The sequence below is a fragment of the Amblyomma americanum genome, chromosome 1, assembly GCF_052857255.1.
Source record: "Amblyomma americanum isolate KBUSLIRL-KWMA chromosome 1, ASM5285725v1, whole genome shotgun sequence".
In the NCBI taxonomy this organism is placed as follows: domain Eukaryota; kingdom Metazoa; phylum Arthropoda; class Arachnida; order Ixodida; family Ixodidae; genus Amblyomma; species Amblyomma americanum.
Genome location: NC_135497.1, coordinates 542431615 through 542448043, shown reverse-complemented (window position 1 = coordinate 542448043; position 16429 = coordinate 542431615). Strand labels below are relative to the sequence as shown.

Here is a 16429-nt window from a genome sequence, read left to right as displayed (position 1 = left end):
CTCATTCTGCTTTAGGGGGAAGTAGGGAAAAGAGTATGCCATGCGGCTCGTGATGTAAGCTTGGGTGAGGCGGAGAGTGTTCCGTTCTCCCAGACCCGCGCGCCGGTTCGCCACGCGCCGAATGAGACGAGTGGCTTGCTGGGTTAGGTCTGGAGAGTTTGGATGGCGTTGCCATGCGCACCATGCACAGGATTCGAATCTTGGAGACCAGGGGAATGATGCGGTTTCCTGGAGTGAGTGAGATGGAAGGGTTGGTGGGGTCGTGCTGCCAGGTGCGGTAGAACAAGAGTTCTGATTAAGAAGGGGAGCTGGCTAGGCCGCGTGCGAGCGTATGAGTCGATGATGTTGAAGGCCGACTGTAGGTTCTGTTCCATGTCGCCATCACTGTCTCGATTAGCCCAGAGAGTGATGTCGTCAGCATAGAGGCTGAAATGTATGTCGGGTATTTGTATGAGTTGGGGGGGGAGTTAGAGAAGGGCTATATTAAAGAGAATAGGAGACTGTACATCACCCTGAGTGGTTCTCCGCGCTCCCACTGAGACACCTGACAGCCGGTGGTCGCCCATGGTGAGTGTGGCTGTTCGTTCGGAGAGTATATCGCGGACGTAATTGTACATCCGCGGTCCTACGCCTAGGGCGTGGAGGCCTTCTAGGATGGATGCGTGCGTGACGTTATCGAAAGCTTTTCTTAGGTCGACGCCGAGGATAACCTTGGTGTCGCCCGCGGTGGAGTCAAGGATGTGGTGCTTGAGTTGTAGAAAGATGTACTGGGTGGATAAGCCCGGGCGGAAACCAAACATGCACGAAGCCATAAGGTTCTTGTTCTCCAAATACCGGCTCAGCCGGATATGGAGAACGCGCTCCATGAGCTTGCCCACACACGACATAAAAGAGATGGGACGAAGGATAGCGGGGAGAAGTGGTTTGTAGGATTTGGGAATAAAGACTACTTTGGCGTCTTTCCACTGAGGTGGGAGGGCGCCGCGCAGCCAGAATTCGTTGAAGTAGTAGCTCGGGGCTTTGACGGAGGGGTAATCGAGGTTGCGGAGTGCCTTCTTGTGCACTCCGTCGGGGCCAGGAGCTGAGGACGCGTTGAGGCGCTGAAGTTCTGCCCTCACTTCCGCCACGGTGATCGGTTGGTCGAGGAGGTCTTTGGGGGAGCCTGTGTAGTCAGTGTGGTCTGCGGAGGGATATGCGGGGAAGAAGTTATCACGAAGCTTTTCAAGAAGTTCCTGCGGGGAGGCCTCGGATGTTTCTATGAGCTTTATGAGGTTGTGTTTCGGTTGTGTCTTGGACACAGTCGAATCAATGAGATGGTGGAATAGGTTCCAGGTCTGGGGAAGGCTGATGTTGCCGTCCAGCTTGTTACAGAGAGATTCGAAATTTTGGCGAGACAGAGTTGCAGCATGCGACTCAATCTCCTTGTTGAACCGGGCGAGCCGGCGTCTCAGTGTTTTATTTCAGCGCTGACGCCGCCACCTCCTTTCCAGACCCGCTTTGGCCTCCCATAGGTGCAGGAGATGGTAATTCATCGCGTCTGCAGGGTAGTCCTCTGAGACTTGGGGATTCATGGCGCGTACGTCGCGCTGGAGTTGGTCGCACCTAGTAGCTATGTCTGAGATGGTGTGTAGAGTGTGGGCTGCTCGGGAGGTGTGGAACGAGTCCCACTTCGTGATGGTAGCATCACAAGAGCGTCTACGTTTTGGGCCTACTTGTAGGAGAATATCGATAATGTAGTGATCACTACCTAAATTTTTCTGGGTGTTACACCACGCAGCTTGAGGGAGGTGGTGGGTGAAAGTGAGGTCAAGAGTAGTGTCTACGCAGATGCTGTTCCCGGTGCGAGTAGTGGTGGTGGGGTCTGTGAGAAGGGAGAAGCCGGCCTGCTGAGCTGCGAGCCATACCCTGCGCCCCTTGGGGGTGTCGGCTGTGTAGCCCCAGGACGTGTGCGGGGCGTTGAAATCTCTTACAATCAGTGAGGGGCATTTGTGTGCGGCTCGCTTGGCAAACGTGAATAGTCGGTCGAAGTCGTGCCGCAGGCACTTCAAATAGCTGTACATGTTGAGGATGAAGAGACCAGTATCCCGAGCGCGCTGCGGCACGAGTTCGATGAGGAGATTTCTGGGACATCTAAGGGGAGGGAGATAGTAGTGAGTGCACGGCGTACAAGAAATGCAACCCGAGGCGGTGCAGGAGAAAAGGGGACAATGGGCACGTAGCTGGGTAGGGTGAGGGGATGGGAGGGCTCTTGCAGCGCGAGCACGTCGGGGCCGTCTGCCCGAGCTAGAAACTCGTGAACCAGCCCCGCTTCGAACAAAAGCCTCGACAGTTCCACTGCCAGATGGTAAGGCTAGTGCGTGATCTCGCCATCACTGAAGCTGTCGTTTGCCGTGGAGGAGTTGGAGACGGTGTGGAGCCAGGCTTTCTTTTTAGGCCGCAAGGCAGCACAGGCTGCCGCGTGGCGAGCCTCTTGCTCTTTAAATCGCTCGTTAATTTGGTGAGCGAATTCGTCTAGACAGGTAGTGAGGTTGGCGAATTGATTTGTGAAGGCCTGGATGGCCTTCTGCACCGCGGCTTGAATTCTCGCCTCCATGAGTTGTTCGAAATTGGGAGGCAGGGCTGGCGTTCCTTCGGTCGGTTTTGGTGTGGTCAGAGAGGTAGTGGGTATTGCGGGCCGCTTCTTGGCCAGCGGTTCGCGAGTAGGGAGAGGTGGCGGTGGAAGAGGGGGGTAGGAGCGTCCGGGGCCGCTGGTCCCGAGGTAGGGGTATGGGTTTGGGCCTGCTGGTGGGCATGCAGCTCTGCCTGGAGGCGGAGGTTGGTGGTTTTGAGGGAGGCGAGCTGCACGCGGACACGCAGCAGCTCTTCATAGAGGGGGTTGGCGGAGTCCTGGGTAACTACACCTGCCCAGCTCACCTCATTGGTGCAGCGGCCGGGTTACTGGGCAGGTGGTCTCGGTGGGACTGGAGGTGGTGGTGGCCTGGTTCCAGTTCAGGAGCGCGACCGGGCTTTCGGCTTGTTAGGGGTGGACGGCTGTTTTGGTGCGGCATTCTGCAGACCGGAAAGTACTTCGATGTCAGCTGCGGGTCCTGGGGCTGGCGGGTTGTGGAGCGGCTGCGGTGTTGGGGTGGAGCCTGACTGGTTGGAATCTAGCTGGCGTGTGCCTCGGCGGCTCGCTTGGCATCCCAGTACCTCTTTTTGACGAGGTATGGGGTGCGGATGCGCGCCTTGCACGTTCTGCCCGCCGTCAGGTGTGCTTTACCGCAGACCTTGCATTGCGTCGTGCAGGAGTGGTCGTCAGGGGGTTCGACTTGGTCGCAGCCGGGACAGCGGCGTTGCTTGCGAGCTGGGCACACATCCGCACTGTGGCCGAGTGCGCCGCAGCTACGGCAGTGCTCGATCTTCTTTTTGAAGAGGTAGCACCTATATAGTACAGAGGAGTAGTAGATGTGCTTGGGCACCCAGTCTTGTTTGAAGCGGATGATGATGGACTCTGTCGAGCCCATGCGTCTAAAGTCGAGGATGGGAGGGTTCCGCTTGTGACTGAGACGGTCCTTGATGTCTTCGTATGAGTGGTCAAGAGGGACCCGGTGGACCCCGCCGCGCGCGCAGTCCTCCGGTGCCGCTTGGTAGGAGTATATGTCGTAGGCTGTTACACCAACTATCTCTACTTTTACCCTTGATCTTGACATTTGACCTTTACCTTCGACCTTTGACATTCGGTCAAGCGGGACCCGCTATCGCATGCTCAGGACATTAAAGTGGGCTGTGCATGAAACACTGGTGCAATTTGATGCGTTCAGCGAAAAACGATGCGACGTCTGCCGTGTGGAGCGTCGGATTTGCGCTTCGTCACCGCATTGCGGAGAGGAGGAAAGGAGGCATCTCAGGTGTTCTGCCTACTGTCTCCGTGACGTCACACACCTTCACCGAGTGGAGCGGGAAAGCGTCTGCTGGAATCGCATGCTCAGGGCATCGACGCGAGTTCTGCATAAAACGCCAGGTGCACTTTGATACATTCAGCTCAAGGAGGATATATTGGTTCAGCCTAACCGGAGTTCCTGGTTTCGATCTCGACTGCGGTAGCCGCGTTTCGATGGAGCCGAAACGCTAAGGCGCAAGTGTTCTGTGCGATGTCAGCGCACGTTAAAGGTCCCCTTGTGGTCAAAATTATTCCGAAGCCCTCCACTAAGGCACGTCTTTCTACCATTCTTCTCTATGATCGCGGCTTCTGTATTACTCCGATAACCAATAACAGCAGTGGACAAATTAGTTTTATTTAATCGTTGACTCCATCAAACAAGCCAGATGCGTCAAATCTTTTGAGCTTATAATTTTTCCCGTTATCAGCTTCTTGTTCAGCTAGAAGAAAAGCTATAACAACGGTCTACGTGTTGTTACGGAGCAATTATGTTCGGCGGTCATGTGTGTGGGGTGGGGGGCAGCTTCGGTGCAGACTTCAGTTGTATCCTACTATAGCTTCTTGAAATATGCGCTCGATATTTCAAGCAGGTAATGAACGCCGGAAAAATAGGGGCCACAAACGCTGTCGCGTCTACAGTAACACTTCAAAGGCTGCACTGTCAACCCGAAGCATTTTGGGGAGCCTCTGTCGTTATCATCTGCCACATTTGTATACAAAAAGAAAAAGGTCTTGTCACGACTCTGTCATGGCCGTCATTCAGGTAAGGCTAACGAGGCTAAGAAGCTGCGCCCGCCGACCCATAGTATGATCCTTCTCTTCAGGCAAGCAATCGCGCCATAGAGCGTCTTCTTTGTCGGCTCGTAACAGGTTCGCGTTGGAAGAAAAATGATTGCCGGCTAGAAGTACAGAGGTTAGATTGGGCTAAAGAAAAAACAATTGCCCTTCCCGCTCCGTCTTCCCACGGCTAGAAGTACAGAGAGAGAGAGAGAGAAATATGTTTAATGGGTAGAATGTTTGGGTGGGCCCTCATCCCAGGAGCCCATTGGCTTTTGCCGCCGCTCTTGCCCGGTTCACCAGCGAAAGCTGGTCCTCCGAATGTGAGCTGGTCAGCACCGCCGCCCAGTCCTCAATTGTTGGGTTATTGATTCTTCGTATAGCTGGGTTTTTCTGGCATGTTCATACCATAGGATATAAGTGAGCCACTTTACCGCAGAAGGCGCAGTGCGGATCGTGAGAATTTGAAAACATATAGTTGAATTTTCAGCTATAATTATATAAGTATTTCATTGCAATTTCCTTATATGACCCCTTGCTCCCTATTTATATTTTGTTGTGGTTCGTCGTATACTTCCCTCGTTAATCTCAAATGTTGGAGTAAATCCCTGAAGCTTAAAAGCAGGCACTACATCTTGCGGTGAGTTTTCTTCTTTAGAACGGTGCGCAATACAGAACACATGGGTAAGTACATGGAATTCGCCTGTGGCCGGGAAATAGTTTATAATTGAAATGCTTCTGTAAAGCGGTTCTGGTATCAGTTTCAACAGCTAAGGCGTAAATGCTGACATCACTTCCGGCGAGGCATAACAAACTACGATATAGTCACCGCTTCTTGTTTTAATTCCTTTCACGCCAGCTTGTTTCACGATTCGGAATGGCTACGAATGAACACGCAGCTATAAATCGCAGTTTTCACCCTCACAAAACCTGAAGTCCGCCTGAAGAAGAGAAGAAAGTGAAGTTAAAATTAATTATGCAACACCAGCCAGTTTCTACGTGGCGTTGAATGTTTGCTAATGACATGCGCATGATTGCAAAGATAAAACGAAATCAAAATTTGCTCTCTGTACGTCTTTATATAAAAAATAATGAAAAAAGACGTCCTGGGCTTCGCCACGGAGGTGAATCGCTCTACGAAAACAAAGAGGATGAGCGCAAGCGCGCCATGACCAGCCGCTTCTCGACGTGGCTCGGTGGGGCCCGCTGGTCGAACAGAGGCGGCAGCCCCAAGATGGACCAAGAAGGCAGCCTGGCCGGTAACCCGTCTCGGTTCGAGGGGGAGGGTCTCCTCTTCCGGGCGAAGCTCATCGGTCGCCAAGCAGTACCAGATGGCCACGGGTACCGGGTATGCCAGGACGCCATGGCCAAACTCAAGGCAGCTGTGCGCGCCTCCAGGCAGCACAAGCGGAGAGTCCACCTGAGCCTCTCCCTTCAGGGAATAAGGATACGAGATGAAAAGTCAGGGGAACTGCTGTTTCATCATCCGGTGCAGCAGATTATGTTCATCTCGCGGGACACTGGTGACGCCCGAGCCATCGGTTACATCTACATGGCCCAGGACCGTTCTTTTCACTACATCGCGATCAAAACCGAGAGAGCGGCTGCAGAGCTGGGAATGGCACTGGTCGGCTTGTTTCAGGTGGTTCTGGAAATCTTGCAGCAGGGAAGGCAGCTGCCGGGCGACGTGCAGGAAGCGATCTCCAGCCCACCGGATGTCGGCAGTGCCGAGCCCCCTGTCCCGGAAACGATTCCTGCGGTGGAAGGCCTCCTGGAATAGCAGTGAGATCAGGTTCCTTTCCGAGATCTAGCAGAGGGAGATGACGATTGGTGCCGTGGAGAAGATTGACTCACCTGATATACTCGACCATAGGCATCCGCTGTCTAGTTCATTTCTGCCCGATCCGGCGGTGCCCGTGGGCCCTCCGCCGACTCTGCTTCAGCTTTCCGTGAATCTAGCCCCACAATCTGCTGCATTCGGAGAGACATCGCCACCGCGCCACCGCTCCGCACCAGGGACTACCGTAAGCGGCCTCCCCACGAATGCGAGGAACTGCACCGTTCAAAACGCAAAACTGAGCAATTAAAGCGGTTGCTACGAATGCCTACATTTGAGTTTCACGTTTCCAGCTCTCCATTTTTTAGACCACTTTAAAATTCTTAATGCCGTATTCTGACTCTTTTTTATTCATAGAATCAAAACATTACCACTTTTTTGCCGTGTCCTGCATGCAAAGGAGCAGCCGTGGCAGCCTTTGGGCTAGAGGCGCTGCTGCACACACATTATGAGCAGCCATGCTGCCAGAATATGTAGTTCAGCTTGCCTTATTCCAAATTTATTACCACACAACACGCAAAGTAGCATCATTAAAAGAAAAGCATTACGCTAATTCAGGTAGTCGACGCTACGAAAGGCCCTTCCGAGATTCCAAACCCAGCACTGAAATTTTTAATGGGTGGCATTGTGTCAGCGCTAGACGTGTGCAGTCCAAACTCTTATGCCCTAAAACCTTTTAGACACTCATTTCTGCCACGGAAAACGTTCGCGTTATAATTTCCGACCACAAGCAGCGAAGTGTTTAGCTCCAGTAACAGCACAGACTTTAACTCCGGTAGCATTGTGCTGTCCAGCCTTTTGCCATTGTGCCTCAGTTTGGCTGGGGCGTCGAACTGTCATCCTCGCGGCCGCTGCAGCTTTCCTCTCTTCAGTTTGCGGCGCGACTAGATTTTCCGCGTTCTGTTCCTCTGTTTGCCGGGCCTGCCAATTAAGACTACCTTCAGCCCGCTTGCGCTTGCGAGCGAATTTTTCCTCGCCAACCAACTCGTTTCGGTGTCACGGCAACTGCATCTGGACGGCGGCTTCGTATTGTGTCCTGACTGCAGATGCGCGCGAACGAGAAACACAGCAGCGACACGCCCCCTAACCACATAATCTAAGGCGGGTGAAGGCCAACACAGACAAGAAGTTGTTGTTTGCCTCACAAAAACACACACAAGTACACTGCGCGCAGCCTTCTCTTCTTCTTCTGCCTCCTAAACTCCTCGTCAGTATCATCGTTTTCACAGCGTTAACATTTCCTGCTTATTTATTTTTTCCAATCTTCACGCCTCATTTCTTGAAGTCCGTGGGACAGGTGTAATGCGACCGCACCACCCGGCAACCTCCTTGCCACCTGCATGGCAGCTTCGGCTGCTTTTTCTTTTTTCTTTTTAATCTTCAGGCCCTCTTCTTTCCTTCTCATATATGCATCGGCAACGTCTTCTTCGCGTTTCCCCGCGCATCTGCCCTTCCCAAGTCCCGGATGTGATCAGGTGAACATACGCGTGTCGACTGGATTTAAAAATTACAGGATTGCACTTATCTGCTTATGAACGGAAATGCGAAAGCCGTTCCCTGCCTCTATTTCTCCCTTCATTTTTATTTTACGCGACAGCATCTACAGCTCGTTCTGTCGAAACGCTGTTGGCGTCGCAGTAATAGTAGTTGTAGTTTACCGCAGCGAACGTCGGAAATATTCCTTCTCTTACGGCGCGGTTTGTGTGTCCATCAAGATGTTAGACAGGCGTCATTTCCTTTCCTTAAAACCAATTTTAATTTCATTTTCCTTCCCTTAGGGCGTCGTTTGGATGTCCACCGATATATGTGAAGCAGGCGACATTTTGGAATTTGTTGTTTAGGGGCAGCAAATGGCGCAGTATTTGTCTCACATCTCCGCCGACAACTGAACCGCGCTGCAATGGAAAGGATAAAGGAGAGACTGAGAGAAGGAAGGAAGAAAGAGGTGCCGTAGTGGAGGGCTCCGGAATAATTTCGACCACTGTGGATCTTTAACGTGCACTGATATCGTACAGCACACGGGCGCCTTAGCGTTTCGCCTCCATCGAAACGCCGCCGCAGCAGTCGGGTTCGAACCCTGGAACTCCGGATCAGTAGCCGAGCACCTAACCACTGAGCCACCACGTGGGTTTTTGAAAATTGGTTTTGAGGGAAAGGAAATGGCGCAGTATCTTCCTCACATATCGGCCGACACCTGCATCACGCCGTAAGGGAAATGATAAAGGAGGGAGTGAAAGAATAAAGGAAGAGGAGGGCCTCAGTGGAGGGCTCCGGATCAATTTCGACCACCTGGGGATCTTTAACGTGCACTGACATCGCACAGCGCACGGGCGCCTTAGCGTTTCGCCTCCAATGAAACGTAGCCGTCGCTTCCTTACCGAAATTTGTCCAACTGGCAAGCCGGTGCGCGGAACGGGGGATGGCGTTCCGTGGACACCTTGGCAACGCTGGAACACACTGTTGTGATGACCCCCATAATGCGCAGGTCCACACGGGACGGAGAGGCAAAGAGACACCGTATGGCTCAGTTTAAACAAACAGGTATATTCAATAATTACACATGATTAAGATTATACATCAGAGGCTGGGGCGTCCGAGCTTACGTGCCGACGACTTCATGGGGGCGATGGAGTGGCTCCGGAGTTGGGCTCGAGCGGTTGCTGGCAGAAGCTGCACGCCGTCGGGCTTCGGCGCTGAAGGCCCTCTTGGCGAACGATGTCGTCCTCAGCTCAGACTGGACTGCATCCGTTTACATGTGCTTTTAAGCACTTGATTAACAAAGGACTAAGGGCGGTCATTTCCAGTGGCCCGCCCAAAGCATCAATTCTCCAATCCAAAATAACATGCGAGATGGGGACAACCCCTTGGGTTGGGCTTAGCCTCGAACCCAGAGTCTGTTAACAATACAAACTAAATAAACAACAAAAACGCCACCACTCTCTCTCAAGTGAGAGTATACACAGGCTCTCTCTTCGGAGCTAATTCACTAGCGCCTGTCTTTCCACATTCTTGGCGAGTACTGCCTGTCCGCCATGACAGGTGTCCGTCACGGCCCTTCTGGGAATGCGCTTTTGTTCACGAGGCACGGCGGGAAGCTGTGGGTGCCTTCCCGGCGATAGCCCACGTCGAAAGGGGAAGGAGGGAAAGAATGTTGTCTTCGCGGTAGCGCATAGCGTCGGCTGTGGTACGGCGCGCTCTGGCCCGCTGACAGCTCCCTTGTCCTGGAATGTGCCCGGGAGGGCAGCACCTGGAACGGCCACGCAAATTGGGGAGGATAAAGCCTGTTTCCCCGCGGCGGCGGCGGCGGGTCCGGTTGTTCTGGTCGTCACTCAAAGAGCATGGCTGGTAATTGATGATGCCGCTGTCACGGCGGCGGGTCCCTTCGTTCTGGTCGTCACTCAAAGTGCATGGCTGGGTAATTGATGATGCCGCTGTCATCTGGGTCTCCGTCTACGCCGCGCCGTGGAACGCGGAACCTCGCAGCACACACAAGGAATGTCACACTCGCTCACCCTCCAGAAGAATGTTCTCCGAACATTTGAGTCCCTGCAGCTCCCCTTGTCTTTCTGAATCGCCTCGCACAGTGCGTCCGACAAAACACTTTTCGCTGCACTCAACACCACTGCACAACACCAATGCCTCCGCTGTCATAACTGGCGTCTCCAGGGGCAGCACTGATCTTCTTTTACAGATAAACATGAAACTCAGCACCCAAGCCTCTCCTTCCTAGTCCAAACTGGACGAAATAAATTTACCAGTTACAAAGGAGCTCCCACTTCTAGCACGATCACGGCACAGACAAAAATATAGATAACGAAAGGAAGTAGGGCAGGTTCTGCATGCGCTCCGCATGCTCTCCTGTGAAGGTGTTACTTAATGACAGAAAGGTTTAACTATTAACTCCGATAACTTAACACATACGCATATAGCAATGTTATGAGCTGCGGCATTACACAATTCTGACCAGTTCACAACTCCGCTCTGTTTACACCATTAGTCCGACTTAGCTTTCCGATTTCGCAGCGGATATCGGCCTTCATGAGTCATACTAAGTAAGTCTGTGACCCTTTGTCTGCTTTGGGACTCGCGAGGGCTCGTGGCAGGAGCCTCTCCTGGCGTTATCTGCGCGGCAACCTCGCGCGCTTCTTCTTCTAGCAATGCATGAAGTAAATCCGGTGGCATTCTGGCCGTCACTTCTGGCGCCTGCCGAACAAATGCAGGAGAGGGCGTTTCTTGCGAACTATCTGCGCGCTCCGCTTCACTTCTGTCCCCATCAAAATCCGCGCTTTCCCTTTCCTCATTTCGTGAATACTGAACCGGTGGCGACTTGAGGCGATTTGCGTGTATCCTTTTCAAGCGCCGGTTTACGTCTCGGACTCTGAAGTTTACCGGAGAAAGCTTCTCGACAACCTCGCACGGTCCTCTCCACTTCGTCTGGAACTTACGAGCTAGCCCAATCTGCCTTTGGCAGTTTTCAATGTACACGTTGTCCCCCACATTAAACGGCGCGTTTCTAGCACTGCGATCGTGCACCTCCTTCCTGCGCTTCGCCGCTTTCTTTAAGGCCTCCTTTGCGATGTCCCTCGCCACTTGCAAGCGCGATTCTAGCTCAACCTTATAGTCGTCCAGTGAAGCGTATGGGACACGACGGGGGCCCTCTGGCACTTCACTAGGCTGGTCCGGGTCTCGGCCGTAGAGAAGAAAGAATGGCGATTCGCCCGTGCTCTCGTGTGCTGCGGAATTGTAGGCAAACATTGCATACGGGAGCCACAAGTCCCAGTCCCGCTGGTCGCGCGAAACAAAATGCGACAGGAACCCGGCCACGGTTTGGTTCAGTCGCTCCACCGCGCCGTTGCAAGCCGGATGGTACGGTGTTGTCTGCTTCTTAGCGATCTTAAGCAGCTCGCAAACTCTCCTCATTAGCTGCGACACGAAGTTCGTTCCCCGATCTGTCAAGAGTTGCCTCGGGGGTCCATGTCGGAGCACGATCTGTTCGACAAATGCTCTTGCAACCGTGTCTGCCTTCTAATCTGGGAGTGCTACCGCTTCCGCGTATTTTGAAAGGTGATCGACAAATACTAAAATGTACTTGTTTCCGGAAGTGGTCGTGGGCAATGGGCCCATTATGTCCATACCTGTCCGCTCGAAGGGAGCCGAAACCTCAGGGAACGGCTGAATTGGAGCTGGTCTTCGTCCCTTGGGTGTTTTTCTTTCGAGACAGGAATGACACTTCGCACAGTAGTCTCTAACATCCTGTCGCATGCCACTCCAAATGTACAAACGCTCCACACGCCTGCGTGTCTTCGCTACGCCAAAATGACCGGCGCATGGCGCATCGTGAAACGCGCGAAGAACCCTTTCTGTCCACGACCGAGGTATGACGACTCTCTCCCAAGCGGTTTTCTCTGGTCTCCCTTTCCTGGTTGGCCTCGTGCGCCGACACAGGGTGCCGTCTTTGCCAATGAAATAACCTTGCTGTTCGGGGTGAGACGGTGCGTCCTCTAAGCTTTCGATTATTCGCTTCAGGTCCGGATCTTTGCACTGCTCTGTGCGTAATTCGGCGGGGTCGACTACAGGGACAAACTCATCTATAGCTGCCACGGCAGCTGTGCGGCTGAGTGCATCAGCATTCAGATGCGTCTTTCCTGACTTGTGCTCAACTTCAAAGCAGTATTCCTGCAGGTGTAGATTCCATCTAGCGAGTCGCGAGCTAGGGTCCCTGACACTCATCACCAATTTCAGAGGATGGCAGTCTGTGACTAGCTTGAATTTGCGGCCGTAAAGGTAGCATCTGAAGTGCTTTACTGCCCAGACAACGGCGAGGCACTCCCTTTCCGTAGCTCCGTACTTTTGCTCTGTGGGGTTCAGCTGTCGGCTAGCAAAAGCAATGGGATGTTCTTTGCCCTCGATAACCTGAGATAGCACGGCACCAACTGCGAACTTTGACGCATCTGTGGCCATAACGAAGGGCAAATTAAAATCCGGGTGGCGCAACAGCGGTGCACTTATTAGCTTCCTTTTCAGGGCCCCAAAAGCATCCTCCGCGTTTTCGTCCCAGCGAAAGGTGACATTTTTGGCTGTTAAGGCGGTGAGCGGCTTAGCGAGCTTGGCGAACTCCTCTATGTGCCTTCGGTAGTAACCGATCAGGCCGAGAAACTGCCGGACCTGGCGGACGCTAGTCGGGGATGGAAAATCCGAGACACACCTTAGTTTCTCAGGGTCCGGTCACACGCCGTCAGCTGAAACAACGTGCCCGAGGTATTTCACCTCGTTTTTGAGGAATTGGCACTTAGAGGGCTTCAGCTTGAGACCCGCTCCTCTTAGTCGCACCAAAACCTGCTCAATATCGCGCAAATGGTTCTCAAAACTGTCACTGTATATGATAATGTCATCCATATACACGAAGCACAGCCTCCCCAGAAGACCTGCCAGGATAACATCAGCGGTTCTCTGCCAGACAGCAGGGCTGTTGGCCAGACCCATCGGCATTCTTTTCCATTCATAGTGCCCTGAGGGCGTGTTGAATGCCGTTTTCTCGGCATCTGCCGGATCCATTGCTATCTGCCAGAATCCCGCCGCCATGTCCACTACCGTGAAGTACCTGGCAGAGCCCAGCTGAGAAAGCGTCTCCTGTATATTGGGGATGGGGTATGGATCGATGCGAGTTACGGCATTTAGTTTGCGGTAGTCCACTACCAATCGATACGAGCCATCTGGCTTTTCCACCAATAGTGCTGGTGCTCCCCAGGGTGACTTTCAGTGTTCGACAATGCCGCGATCAATCAGGTCCTGCACCTGCCGCTCCATCTCCTCACGTTGGGAGTAAGGAATCCTGTACGCACGCTGGTAAACGGGCGATGAAGTGCCGGTTTCTATCCTGTGCTTTATAACGCCACGGCAGCCCAAATCCAGGTTGGACGCGGCGAATACCTCCGAGTAGTCGTTCAGCAAACCAGCCAGAGCCTCCCTCTCCCTGGATTTTACGTGAGAAAGATCGAACGACACCTTTGGAGCAGCCGAAGGACTAGCATGCTCTACAGTTGCGAGTACCGTATCGGTGGGCTCACGTTGCTCTATCGCAGAGGTGAAGAAAGCCAATGTTTTGTTCTTGGGAAGACTCAGTGGCTGCTGGCTACAGTTAACCACCCGTAGGGGCACTCTGTGGGCGTCATTAACTGTCACGAGGCACGCGGCTGCCTTCAGGCCATTGCTGAGAGAGTCGACCGGCTCAAGCACTCCCACGGCGCCGCTCTCTACATCTGAAGGCACAAACGCGTACAAAATGTGCTCCGACCAAGGAAGGACGACCGCCTCATCGACCAGCCTGACGGCAACCCGCGAATATACCTTCTCCAATGATCCCACTGTTTGACGGGTGTCAATATCGGTAATGCGAATCTCAGCCCCTCTCCTGTTCAAAAACGGAACTTTTGAGCCGCCCGCATTAACCTCTTCCTCAGAGAATGAGACTACTACCTTCCCTTTTCTCAAAAAATCCTGCCCTAATATACCTGACACTCCGTTTGGCAGAGACACCGTGTCCGGGCATACGTAGCAGGGGTGCTCCAATGCAATTCCGCCGAGAGAAAAGTGTAACCGGTAGAGTCCACTTATGCCAAGAGGATCGCCCGTTATGCCTACAAATTTGGTTGCCATACCACCCGACGCTTCCAACACCTCGCGGTCCCCCTTCCTTCGAAGCGTGTTAAAACTGCTCTCCTTAAGCAATGTCACCTTTGACCCCGTATCTATCAACAATTCCATGCAGCAACCATTTAACTTGCAACGCACAACAGGGCATGCCTCGTCGGCCACACAAACTACCACCACCTCATCATCCACTGCTCCCTCCCCACGCTCCTCAGGCTGGGGAGGACTAACTAGTTTTTTGTCTCGGTATCTGGAGCCCCGCTGTCGGCTTGCTTAGGGCGTGTCTCGCCTGCTTCTCTTTGTGGCTCCCCACGGCGCACGTTTTGGCAGAACCTGGCGATGTGTTCGCGACCCTGGCAAGCGAAGCATACGATTTCTTCAAAATCTCGCATACCGCGCCTGTAGCTTTGTGGCGGTCTCCGGTTTCCAGCGAATGGGCGCTGTTGAGCGCGCGCTTCAACCTGGCGTTCTACCTGCTGAGTTAGCAGCTGTTCCAAGCGATCTAACCGCTCTGTCAAGAGAGCAACCTCAGGGTTGAGCACCGCTCTCTCTATGACGCGTACTCTCGCTGCGGCTGTCGTTAACGCCTCATTTCGTTCCTCATCCAATGCGGCCTCCACGGCTTGGTCGAAATTGCTCGGCTTGCGCGAGAGCACGAACCGGCGCACGGGGTCTTGCAGACCAGCCACGAACAAAGCGGTCATTTCCTCTTTAAGTATATCCTCCGCGTATTTCTTCCTTAGCTGGTCTCCTTCCTCCTCCCTGCTTAACGTATCGCGTGCTAGGCGCTGAAGCCGCTACGCAAATGTTCGCACGTCCTCCCCTACCATCTGTCCGGCGTCACGGAACCTCTGTACCCGCACGTGACGTGGTTCAGTGTCGAAATGCTCAAACGCGAGCTTCTTAAATTCCGCAAATGATTTTGTGGATTTTACTTTTTCGTCCCGCCAGGCACAATCATGAGCAGCTCCTGCCATCTTACACCTCGCCATTCCCAGCATTTGAGCATCGGACCATCCCCCCATTTTCCCAATCTCTTCTAGCATGAAAAAGAAATCGCAGATTGGAACCCCTGTCTTATCTCCCGTAAACGTCGGAATGACGCTTCCTAATGCCAGCATGCTTGCTCCGAGCGACGGCTGTGGAGTGGGAGCTCCCTCAGATACAGTCATTTTTTTTTCAAGCCCTCCAGTGCCTCAAGCCTCTCAAATGGGTGTAAAAGTCCCACAATCAGTCCCGTGATTCCCTTTTGATTACAATTTTGATGTCATGAATGTCACCGCATTCAGAGGACATTTGCTTTTGAGACCCCACTCCTGACACCAGTGTGATGACCCCCATAATGCGCAGGTCCACACGGGACGGAGAGGCAAAGAGACACCGTATGGCTCAGTTTAAACAAACAGGTATATTCAATAATTACACATGATTAGGATTATACATCAGAGGCTGGGGCGTCCGAGCTTACGTGCCGGCGACTTCATGGGGGCGATGGAGTGGCTCCGGAGTTGGGCTCGAGCGGTTGCTGGCAGAAGCTGCACGCCGTCGGGCTTCGGCGCTGAAGGCCCTCTTGGCGAACGATGTCGTCCTCAGCTCAGACTGGACTGCATCCGTTTACATGTGCTTTTAAGCACTTGATTAACAAAGGACTAAGGGCGGTCATTTCCAGTGGCCCGCCCAAAGCATCAATTCTCCAATCCAAAATAACATGCGAGATGGGGACAACTCCTTGGGTTGGGCTTAGCCTCGAACCCAGAGTCTGTTAACAATACAAACTAAATAAACAACAAAAACGCCACCACTCTCTCTCAAGTGAGAGTATACACAGGCTCTCTCTTCGGAGCTAATTCACTAGCGCCTGTCTTTCCACATTCTTGGCGAGTACTGCCTGTCCGCCATGACAGGTGTCCGTCACGGCCCTTCTGGGAATGCGCTTTTGTTCACGAGGCACGGCGGGAAGCTGTGGGTGCCTTCCCGGCGATAGCCCACGTCGAAAGGGGAAGGAGGGAAAGAATGTTGTCTTCGCGGTAGCGCATAGCGTCGGCTGTGGTACGGCGCGCTCTGGCCCGCTGACAGCTCCCTTGTCCTGGAATGTGCCCGGGAGGGCCGCACCTGGAACGGCCACGCAAATTGGGGAGGATGAAGCCTGTTTCCCCGCGGCGGCGGCGGCGGGTCCGGTTGTTCTGGTCGTCACTCAAAGAGCATGGCTGGTAATTGATGATGCCGCTGTCACGGCGGCGGGTCCC

The 16429-nt window shown here is 53.4% G+C and overlaps 1 protein-coding gene across 1 annotated transcript; it reads left to right on the top strand.

Moving 5' to 3' along the window:
- Positions 1-5864: 5864 nt before the first annotated feature.
- On the top strand, positions 5865-6476 carry LOC144129379 (disabled homolog 1-like). Its single transcript, XM_077663457.1, has one exon. The coding sequence runs from the start codon at positions 5865-5867 to the stop codon at positions 6474-6476; it is 612 nt and encodes a 203-aa protein (XP_077519583.1).
- Positions 6477-16429: the final 9953 nt, after the last annotated feature.

What these genes read in the sequence shown, in the direction of transcription:
- LOC144129379 (XM_077663457.1), top strand. Translation starts at nt 5,865, where the DNA reads ATGACCAGCCGCTTCTCGACGTGGCTCGGTGGGGCCCGCTGGTCGAAC.